Source organism: Conger conger, chromosome 15 (assembly GCF_963514075.1).
Source record: "Conger conger chromosome 15, fConCon1.1, whole genome shotgun sequence".
NCBI lineage: Eukaryota > Metazoa > Chordata > Actinopteri > Anguilliformes > Congridae > Conger > Conger conger.
The window spans coordinates 15618020-15629750 of NC_083774.1; the positions used below are offsets into that span (position 1 = coordinate 15618020).

Sequence of the window (11731 nt, forward strand, 5' to 3'; positions counted from 1 at the left end):
CGGCAATATGTTTCAATACTTTAAATACAAATTCTAAATCAGAAATGGTATTGCAACCATTCAACATGTTGGGAATATATTTAGAACTTATTGCCATTTTCAGAATTAGCCATTTTTTTTAATGAACTACATTACTTTGAAATATATATCAATATATTTTTCCAAAAATGTAACATATTTACACTATATGCAATGTATTCTATTCCAGTGAGGGTTTAACATGAATAGGATCCTGATTAATGCCATGTTTCGGGGTCAAGTTTGTATCCCCCCTCCCCAGAAATGATAATGGAAGAATGCATTTGAGGGTCTTGTCATTGTGTTTTTTAAAATTTTCTGGCGTGATGTATTTTTATAACTAACTTTGTCTAAACGTAAAAGAATATATTCATGGAAGTGAACCATCGCTTTGGGGGAGGGGGGAGGGGGGGGGGGCGCGGCGAAGGGGAATGTGTAGTTGAGCTGGTTGGAGACAGACAGACGCAGGTTGAGGCAGGGCAGTGTGGGGCTAGCGCTGCAGGTTGAGGCAGGGCAGTGCGGGGCTAGCGCTGCAGGTTGAGGCAGGGCAGTGCGGGGCTAGCGCTGCAGGTTGAGGCAGGGCAGTGCGGCGCTGGCCCGGCTGCAGGTGAGCCAGGGCTGCTGGAACAGCTGGACGCCGCAGGGCCCGGTGCACTGCTGCAGGGGCCCGCAGGGCATGAAGGTGGGCATGCTGTAGAACTTGGTGAGCTTCCTCAGAGCCTTCTTCTCCAGGAGCACCACGCCCTCGGGCAGCCTGGACAGCAGGCCTTCCTTGGAGAGGAGTTTCAGGACGCTGGCGTGCTGCTGGTCTGCCAGGGGCTCTCCGGCGTGCTGCTGGTCCGCGGGGGCCCCCCCGGCGCAGCCCTGCGAGCAACCGCACCCCTCGGGGCCCCTGGTACAGGGGCTGCGGTCGAGGACCTCGTCCGGTACCCGCTGGGTCTCGGGTGGAGCCGGTGCGGGAGGGCCCTGGTCCGCCGCGGGGGCGGGCGTCTGGAGCCCGGCGGGGGCAGGGGTCTGGAGCCCAGCGGGGCCGTCTCCCACAGGCTCCTGGGAGAGGACAGCGGCGGTGGTGTGGCGGATGATGGCCCAGTCCCGCAGGATGTCCTCCCGCGTGGTGAACTGGGACGTCACGGTGAAGCGGATGATCAGCGTGTTCTGGACGGAGGCCGGGATGACGTACAGGGCGCCGGATTTGGTGAGTGCTTTCAGGAGCGCCTCGGTCTGGGCGTTTCCCTCCTAAGCAGACGGAAGACGGGACAGTTCATTTTTTTAAAACACTTTAATAACGTAGATGTCTTTACTGTCCTTTTGTTGTATCAAATCTGCGTAATGTCATATTTATTTGAATGAAATATGTGCTTTCTTATCACTTTATATACATTTAAGTTTGTAACTACCTAAAAGGGCATCTTCAGAATCTTCACTTCCTTTGAAGCCTTGGACATGCATGGAAACTAGACTCCAGCTCCAAACACATGCAGTGCACCTGGTGCTTGAATTTAATATTGTTACAGTGCATTTCACCATGTCCCTCAACAAATAAATCAGAGGTTCCTTCCCACACAAGACTTAACCTTGGCCCCTCTGTAACCCATGAGTGTTTAAAGTTAACTCTGTAATCATTCACCATTCGACACAGCAGATTGTGCTGAAGTCTTGCTTGCTTGGCACACTCAGTTGGCTATCCCACCACACTGTCCTCCTCTCTCGTGTGTGTGTGTGTGTGGGGAGGGGGGTGTTGTGTGGGTTTTGCTGATGCAAAAGTTAGGTTGGGTTCAGACTTGCCTTCAGACAGAACACCACCAGTCCCAGGTGTCTCTTGGCAGGGATTTCAAAATTAGGATCACTTCGGACCAGAGATTCAAACAGCTTTGCCATCTGAATTCCCTGAAAACACAAAAACCAGAGAGCCCCGAGTGAGTGAGTGAGTGAGTGAGTGAGTGAGTGAGTGAGTGAGTGAGTGAGTGAGTGAGTGAGTGAGTGAGTGAGTGAGTGAGTGAGTGAGTGAGTGAGTGAGTGAGTGAGTGAGTGAGTGAGTGAGTGAGTGAGTGAGTGAGTGAGTGAGTGACAGAATAGTGCAGGGATGGCAGGGGGGGAAGAGTGAGAAGAGGAGAGGGACAGAAGGAGAGAGAAATGAGAGAAGAGGAGAGAGAGACAGAGGGAGAGAGAAATGAGAGAAGAGGAGAGAGAGACAGAGGGAGAGAGAGAGGAGAGAGACAGAGGGAGAGAGAGGAGAGAGACAGAGGGAGAGAGAGAGGAGAGAGACAGAGGGAGAGAGAGAGAGAGAGAGGAGAGAGACAGAGGGAGAGAGAGAGAGAGAGGAGAGAGACAGAGGGAGAGAGAGAGAGGAGAGAGACAGAGGGAGAGGGAGAGAGAGAGGAGAGAGACAGAGGGAGAGGGAGAGAGAGAGGAGAGAGAGAGAGGAGAGAGACAGAGGGAGAGAGAGAGAGAGAGGAGAGAGACAGAGGGAGAGAGAGAGGAGAGAGACAGAGGGAGAGAGAGAGGAGAGAGACAGAGGGAGAGAGAGAGGAGAGAAGAGGAGAGAGAGACAGAGGGAGAGAGAGGAGTGGAAAGGGAGAGACAGAAGGATGGAGGAGAGGGAGGGAGAGATAGTGGCTGAATAGTGCAGGGATGGCAGGGGGGGAAGAGTGAAGAGGAGAGGGACAGAAGGAGAGAGAAATGAGAGAAGAGGAGAGAGAGACGGAGGGAGAGAGAGAGGAGAGAGACAGAGGGAGAGAGAGGAGTGAGAAGAGGAGAGAGACGGAGGGAGAGAGAGCTGAGAAGAGGAGAGAGACAGAGGGAGAGAGCTGAGAAGAGGAGAGAGACGGAGGGAGAGAGAGGAGTGAGAAGAGGAGAGAGACGGAGGGAGAGAGAGGAGTGAGAAGAGGAGAGAGATGGAGGGAGAGAGCTGCCTCACGTGTCTGATGTGCTCCTGCAGCTTCTTCAGGCCAAAGGAACGCAGCACAAACCACAGCTTGAGGGAGCGGAAGCGTTTGCTCAGAGGAATCTGCCAATTCTGAAAAGGGTTTACCGTTAACAGCAGAATTACTCACACGCATACGCTTGTGTTTGTGTGTCTATATACATATGTCTGTTGTGTCTATATACATATGTGTCTGTGCCTTTGTGTGGGTGTGTAGTTTGTCTGCGATTGTGTGTGCAAATAACAACCTCATATTGCTTCTGCCCTGTAATCTGTGTTCATATGATTGTGTGTATTTTTGTGTACTCTCTTTTTGTGTATTTTATTGCATGTACAGTATGTTTGTGTACTGTATGTTCATATAGTAGCTATGTATGCTGTATGCGACCAACAACATTCAGAGAGAACTCTGGTGGTTAACATACCATGAAATCGGTGGCGACGTTGGAATTCTCATGCCGGAGGTAGAGTGGGTCTACACTAAAGGTCTGCTGAAGCTTGTATTTGTCTCTGACCCTGAGGGGAAAACACCAGCATCCGATTAAATCACCAGATGACCTCGAGACCTGCCATCAAGTAAGACATTGCTGACTGAAGACTGCTCACCATGGAACACATTACATTACTGCCATTTGGCAGTGTCCCCAAATATTTAATCAGCCAATCGTGTGGTGCCAACTAAATGCATGAAAGCAGCAAGTTTCAGCTGTTTTTCAGACCAAATGTCAGAATGGGGAAAAAAAAGTGATCCAAGTGACTTTGACTGTTGAATGATTGTTGGTACCAGACTGGGTGGTTTGAGTATCTTAACTGCTGATCTCCTGGGATTTTCACGCACAACAGTCTATAGTTTGCAGAGAATGGTGTGAAAAACAAAAAAAGCACCCAGTGAGCAGCAGTTCTGTGGGCAAAAAATGTTGTTAATGAGAGAGATCAGAGGAGAAGGGCCAGATTGGTCAAAGCTGGCAGGAAGGTGACGGTAACGTAAATAACCACACATTATAACAGTGGTATGCAGAACAGCATATCTGAACACACAATGGATCAAACCTCTACGTGGATAGGCTACAGCAGCAGAAGACTTAAGTCTTAAAAAATAAGTCTAATAAATACCTAATAAAGTGTTAGGTGTTTGTATACTGAAGCAATTCAGGGTAAGTACATTGCTCAAGGGTAAATTGGCAGAGTCCAACTGAAGAATCTGAAGAATCTAACCTGCATCCTTTGGGTAACAAGCCTAGTTCCCCCATTACATTGCACTTACACTCCAATGACCTCCCCATGACCTCTAATATGTCTAATGAATTGGCACGCTACTCACAGAACTGATGGAATTACATCGGCAAAATTCAAATTCATTAAAAAAACAATCCATCCAACTTTGCTTATATCAAGGCATGAGCAGAAGCACTCTCTCACCACAAGGCGGTGCAGTCAAAATGGACCATCATCCACTTGGAGGGGTTGAAGACGAAGGAGTCGGCAAATTCAACGCCATTCAGGAAGCCACGCTGCTCTGGACAGAGGAAGGCCGAGCCAGCGTACGCTGCATCGATGTGCAGCCAGAGGCCTTCCTTCTCACCTGAACGCAGATAACGCTTGCAGGTATGAGCGTGTGTGTGTTATGGAGCTCACTACATATAATATATACATGCTGTATATAATAGACAGATCAATATATCTCTATATCTCTGTGAGGAATACAGAGCCAAATGAAGAAAAGATGTCTTTGTACCAAGACATCTGGAGGCGTTTACTGTATATATATATATCCATCCCTTCACCCATTTGCTTCCTAATAATGTAACATTCTCTCTTTATATGTATATATACGATCAACAAAACTGCTTTTTCCAAAAATCCAAGTTACCATAGCCTAATTATTGATATCAAGCTGATGCAGATATAACTCAGCTTCCATTAATATGTTTTAATTATATATGAAATGTATACATTATATATCATAATAATAGGATAAACATGAACACAGCAGAGGAAGCTGACGTACACAGGGGCCCCAGCTCGGACAGGCAGTCGAAGGCACAAACTCCCGTCGTTCCCAGGGTAGCACAGAGCTGAAACCACAGAGCACAAAATAAGGAGTCATTCCTGCCTGTTTCCAGCAGGGGCAGTAGCACACAGCCTGGCCGTGGCATTCACACACACACAGACAGAAAGCTGAAGCTGTGAATCCCAGGTGCGCTGCTGTTGTTCCCCGCAGAATTAAAGCAAAAATGTCAGGTGCATGAATTGCACTTGGTTAAGAGTGTCGGTTACAGCAACAAGTAATACATTAATGTATAGGTAAGAAATAAATACACGTTAAATGTGAAAATATTCTAACGATGTGGCTCACCATGACTGGAATGAGGCCCTTTTTCCTGTCCTCTTCGATGGCACTCTGTAATGTCTCCCCCCGCAAGGAGAACTGGTCATCCGTCGGCAGGAAGCGTATTTTAACCATCGTAATTAGACCTGCTTTTTCCACTGAAGAGTGAGCCTGTCCGGACGTAACAGAATGGAACTTCTAAGTCTGACGTGCAGTGACTACTATTACATGGAAGCATGTCTAAATCATTGTTTATTACATTCTGGATCTGTATAATACATGCAACTAGCTATTTACAATATTCATGTTTCATAATCACAATATTATCAGGGTTGCATTATAGTTTGTCGATTGTGTAAAATATGTCATGTTAATTTATTGAACATTAAATAACAAACATAACATGAAAACGAAAAATTCTGAAAATGGGAAAATATATTTTTTAATCAAATTTGCTCAGCGCCCCATTGAACTCCTGGAGCAGACCCCCAGTAATTCTCGGACCCCCGATTGTGAAGCCCTTCAGGAATGTGCTGAGAATGAAGTCACGCTGCTCCCACCTGGTCCGATGCATAGGCAATAAGTCTGGAGTTGAGTATGGAGTCATCTGTGTCATCCCCAGATTCATGGAGTTGCAGAATTTTGGCTTTTCGGGCAGCCAAGAGAGTCAATAGAGTGCTCTCACTCACTGTGCCCTGAGAGAGGAGAGGACAGAATTTTTTTTAAATCATTCATTCATTCATTCATTAATTCATTTGGAAGACTGTGTTATTTACTAATTCAGAGAGCATTGAGAAATGTAGCATCAAAAATCAACAGCAGCTGAGCAAACCAGATGTACAAACACCTTAACCTTACACTCCTGCAGGTATATACACCTTATCTAAACTCTGCTGCATGTCCAAGCACCTAAACATTATACTCGCTCAGGTACAGTATAAGCACCATGAACATTATATTCTGCTGGTACAAGTATTTATACACTACAGGTACATGCACCTTAACTGTTGCTTACACAACACTCAACAGAGATGGGAAGTCCAGGGGTATACCTGTAGGATACCTCCACCTCTGCTGTCGGGGTGATGATGTAGGAAATGGGGGGGCAGACCCATTGCCTTGGCCAGCCAGTCTAGGACATTCATCTCGAGCTCAGTGCAGGCTGGACTGGAGGCCTGTCAGAAATAAAAAGCAATCACCAATTTACATAATTCATCCCAAACACTCAAACATTTCTGTAACGATAATCATGTGCAGTTTACCTTTACTCTTGGCCATTTAGAAATGCTAAGTGTGGTCCGCTAACTGTTTTAACGATTTCGTGTAAATCGCTTGTGTGATCAGCAGATATGTTACGTTATAGTACCCAGTACGAAGCCTTCTCCTTTTGGGTTGTTTATTTTGACACCTGTATTTTGACACCCCTTGGAGGGAGGGTCTATCTCTGATTGCTGCAGATGAGAATGGGGAGGAGCGGTGTGTTACTGGCCGCAAGGTAAAACTACTGAGATTGAGAACGAAGGATATGTGCGCGTTTCATGAGGACGTTTCTCAACGATTATCCACGTGAAAAAGGTTTGTCTACGCCATTATTCCGAACCGCAGCACGGAGAAGGCCACTGGTGTCACTATTTTTGTTTTATAAAGTGAAGACAACGCAATGAAGACCGAGAAACAGGCCGCCGAAGCGAGCGATACGGGGATGACCACGCCAGAGTTTGATAAACAGCGGGTGAGTTCCGTCCTTTGCGAGGAGTTCCTGCTGGGTGTCAGTTTTCCTTGCCTTTCTGTTGCTATTGTTGTTGTCTATACAACTCATACTACCGTACATTCCTCCTACTTCTCCCATCCACACCGGAGTTATACGAGCTATAAAGAGGTAGTGACATTGTGCAGGATATGTGAATGTGTAATATGCGAATACATGGGCTTGAAAATATATTTTATATACAATTCACAGCAGTGTACTATATTGAAATATCCTAAAGATGCAATTATTTATATCATTGCGAATATATTGTGAAATAACAGTATATTGATCATATATCTTCCCCAATTACATTTTGAAATACAGGTTATTCAATTTCTGTAAGGCGAAATTATAACTGCTGTATGTATATACGCTGTATATAATAGACAGATTCCCTCAAGCTACAGTATCCACTGGAATGAATGGTCGCGGAAGTTGAATTTTACCCAGGTGAATCCAAGACAATTTATCGCATCAGCCAGCATTTCCCCGAGCAAGGAGGGCCAGGAGTTCAGAGCAGGGAAATAGGCATGCATGTGGGGACTTTGCCAGTGGACCACCTGCAACAGAATAAGATGATTTATTATTATTATTATTATTATTATTATTATTATTATTATTATTATTATTATCTGGAGACACACAGGGACATGCCAACAACTGGGACCAGGTCCCAACACCTTTCCTCAGACCCTCCAAGCCAATGTGGTTTAGCAATTCAAAGTCTAGAGTTTTGTATAATTTTAATGAAGCGCATGTCATGCATGTGTTTTGGGAGTAGGTGAAATATGACCTGGAAAGTGGAAATATGGAAAGTGCAGAAACATACCCCCGGCATTATTATTTTCTCGATGTCATTAAAAATATTGTCCCAGTTTTCTGGTTCAAGGGGCGCATGGTCCGGGAGGAGTTTCCTCATGTATCCAGGCTGGACGTCTGGGACGACCCGTCTTTCTCGGATGTTAGTAAGATATTCCGTGATGTAATTGACAAGTTCCTTACCTGTCGGTGGTAGAAAACATCAGTTAGGTTACCATTCATTTAACAGAAAATGAGTTGCATTCACATAGTGGGTGCGTTGTTCTAGTAGCTACATTCAGAACACCAGCATTTCCCAGGCCGTTACCTAAAATGCACAACGCAAAAAAAAAAAACATAGAGGCTACTTTTTCAAACTGGCAGCACACTTCTGAGTCTCGCCTTGCCTTTTCAGCAAAACACCCAAACCAATACAGCATCTACATCTGGTGTGACCGAACCAAGGAGACACATGCATTTCACTAGAAAGTATTTAAATTGGTTAAAAACAGTTCATAGGCACTGGTGTGCCAGAAGAGATGGTTAAGTTTTTCGCAAAAGAGGCTGCGCTCAAAACCCTTGGGCAAAATCACCCTGGTAGGCTACGACATTTTTTCACCTTCTTTATGTTACACAAAATTGAAGATTACCATTTTCAGTCTAGCAGTCAGCACGTGTAAACTAATGTTTATGTGAGATGCAACCAGGCCAACTTGTGGTTTGTCCACCAATTTTACACAGCCAGACCACAAACCCCCGGTTTATAAGCCCAGGGTATTCCAAAAAAGTCACTTGGACCCATTCAGTTGAGTACCAAAGTGATAAGTTGGGAGCCAATATCGCCAAACAACAGCATTAACATACTTCATTGCCATTTGCCAAACTGCTTATCTAGCTTAGTTCTGATATAACTGATATTTGATCTAAAGAAGTGTCCTTTTTCAGTGATTTCTCCATTTCAGCTTCTGCAATCACAAGTTTATATAAATAGATTTATTTCACAATATAGATTATTTTGCCCCAGGGTTATGTGCACACCTCAACTGTAACATTGCTCAGAAACCTGTCTAAAACTACACAGGAACGGAACTTGAAGCATTGTCACCTGTGCCACACATTGTGTGCAGGTGTATTTCCCAGATGAATTGGAAATCTACGATTTCTAAAAGACAATGCGGCGGAAATAAATAAATTGTGCAAGGATTTCAAGAAAGCCTGCTCGCGGCAGATGACTTTACCTCTGCGGTTATATTCGTCTGCCTGCATGTTCAACAGTGTGCTCTCTGCTCTCTGATGTCCTCCGGGGGTTGTCGTCTTCTCCTCCTGCGCTATTCAGCGGGTTGGTGTATTTATGGAACGCTCCCAGCTGATGACCCCACCCCAGATGCAGCATCTGAGTTCAGGGGGGGGCAAATTATGTAAATGAATGGAGCCTGTGCGTAACAAAGTCTGCTGGAGCCTCCTATCTGGTATTCCATTACACCCAAAAGATATGCTAATGACAGTTTTTGTTTCAGCACACAGTTTCTCTCATACTGCATGTCAGGACTGTTCACATTACCATCACTAGTTTTGAGCCTGGTTTTTATCGGTTTACTTGTTTTTACCTGTTTACCCTGACAGTGTCTGCATGGTGTTTAGGTTTCTAGGTTCATTTTCCAAACCAGAATTGAAAATATTATATTACTTGTCAGTCTCCTACGATAATAACCCTCATGTAAATCATGAATACATGACTTTGACTTTACAACCAAGAGCCCAGTCTAGCATGATGTCCACAGTTGATTTGGTGGTAAGATGAAGGAATACCGACCCAAATACGAAAGCCTAATTTGTCTTTAACAACACCAAAAGTCAATGGAGCAGGATTTCAAATTGTTTGAATAAGACTGAAAGGTGCTCAAATAAATCCAGAGGAACAGTAAATATTTGCACGGTTTGCTGGCTTCTTTCACTTCTAAAGGATATGTAAACTGTGGGAAATGCACATGTGCCTGCATTTCCTGAACAGATAATAGATAACCCAGTCACCCAAGGACAATTGGAATGGCTGAAAGCAGATGCTATGTGCACACGTTGAGCACCTATAGGCACTGCTCTGCTCTCTGTGGTCCCGTTCACTGTCTGGATCTTATTACCACCATTTACACAGTAATCATACCTGAAAGGAGGAGGGAACAACACTATTTTAATGCCAACAGAGGACCATTAACCAGCACTTTTTGGGATAAAATCTTCAGAAAATTACAAAAGAAAAGGAGTAACATGGAGGTTTGTCACACTTTCTCGGTTTTTATATGCAATTTACACAAGGCGTTGAAGAAACATCAAAGTGTTTTGAATCTATTGTCCTATTTTTAACAGGATGGAAATGTTCCCCTCATAGGGCGTCATACGAGAATAACCACTCCTCTATCCATGTAGTTTGCACCGCTGGCCTCCAGGCAAGACAATGCAAATATTTGACAAACGTATTCACTGAATACATTTACATGACAATGATGTATTGTTGCCTAAAGACAACTGGCTAGTAGCAGTTAATTTTGACAGCACTTCCAGGTTCAACAAGGGCTTACAAATCCATTCCTAAGGTAGCCTTTGTTGTAGAAAAGTATAGTTAACCTGCCTGGAAGTGTCTCGCCTCCATCATGCCTCATCTACCCATCAACATGACTGACATGACTTGACTCTGCATCTGCCATCCTCCTTTCATCTCTCTCCTCCGCCTAAACACCCCGCTTATTGTACCAATATCCACGATATACCATGGGTTCTCGTCCCATAACGCTTAAATAACCTTGGCTAAACTGGCTCCGTTCAGTTGCATGGCTCTGAAATCTGGAATACAGCGTCAAGTAGTCTCTAATTTTGTCTATAAATTGCTTAGTATTATTTTGTGAGTTAACAGTTGTTAATAATTGTTTATTAATAATCGAATAATAAAAAAATACAAAAAGAATTGTCCATAGCTACATTACTTTGGCAAGTTAGCCGTGGTATAAGAGGATAATACCATATGAACAAGTCAGTTATGAGGAATTAATTGCCGTTCAGGGTGGTAAACGGATGTAGCACCACCACCTCAGTTGCTAGTCTGCTAACTGCATCCTCTTCCAAGAACTCATTTGTGGAATTGCAAGAATCTCACTTTTTTTGGCCTGTAAATAACTACTATATCTCAGGACACACCTCCTGGTGTAAAAGTTTGCAATCTTGGGCATGTCCCTAAAGAGTTTTCATTAATAATTTTATTTTGTGTCCGAGTTTAAGACATATCTTCCAAGTGCTCTTGTCAGAGACCATTGCACGGTTGCATGCATGAGAGATGCAAAAATGCCTAAATCCCATCCTAGGCTAATGTACAGAAGTTCTGAAAAAGATTTAGCAAGATTTATTCAATCTTGTCGGGACCCAAAACCCTGCTGTGTAACAATAAATAGATATAAATAGTCAATTATTAAATGACCACTTGGAAAGGAAGTTCAGCATCAGTAATCAAAGGTGAGACGTGGTAAAAAATAATAATAATTCTAACACAAGAGGGGTGAGGAACATGTCCAAACTGCAGCAGCTAGAAGACATGGCACATATAGCAGCTATCTCACCTGATGTTTCAGTTGTTTTAAGTGTCTGATAGCCTTTTTTCATTAAATGAAATAATTTAATGAAATTTAAAAGCTCCTCAGATCCTGGTCAACGCCCTGATTGGATTGACAAATAAAAAAATGTGTGAAAAAAGGACTGAACCTTTCAAAGTATCCAATAACTGAAATATTTGATTCTCCAGCCAGACGGAACCAAACAACTTACAGCAATGCAAGCTGTCACAGCAAATATGTATTATACAAATATAATGTCGATAACTAAAACGGGCACTACAAAAGCCTGTGAAAGAATCTGGGAAGAGACTGGC

General features: G+C 44.1%; 1 protein-coding gene across 1 annotated transcript; it reads right to left on the minus strand.

Moving 5' to 3' along the window:
* Positions 1–576: 576 nt before the first annotated feature.
* On the minus strand, positions 577–9125 carry hdc (histidine decarboxylase). The gene is made up of 12 exons (XM_061222564.1): positions 9057–9125; positions 7850–8022; positions 7467–7580; positions 6323–6445; positions 5831–5965; positions 5298–5441; positions 4950–5016; positions 4361–4523; positions 3367–3457; positions 2936–3034; positions 1804–1905; positions 577–1254 (listed from the first exon to the last, which is right to left on the minus strand). Exons 1-12 carry the CDS (start codon positions 9082–9084, stop codon positions 577–579), a joined length of 1917 nt encoding a protein of 638 aa, XP_061078548.1. The 5' UTR covers positions 9085–9125.
* Positions 9126–11731: the final 2606 nt, after the last annotated feature.

What these genes read in the sequence shown, in the direction of transcription:
- hdc (XM_061222564.1), bottom strand. Translation starts at nt 9,084, where the DNA reads ATGCAGGCAGACGAATATAACCGCAGAG. An exon ending in GAGGTGGAGGTATCCTACAG is followed by an intron (nt 5,966 to 6,322) that starts GTATACCCCTGG and finishes CTCCTCTCTCAG; the next exon opens with GGCACAGTGAGTGAGAGCAC. An exon ending in TGGTGGTGTTCTGTCTGAAG is followed by an intron (nt 1,255 to 1,803) that starts GCAAGTCTGAAC and finishes CCGTCTGCTTAG; the next exon opens with GAGGGAAACGCCCAGACCGA.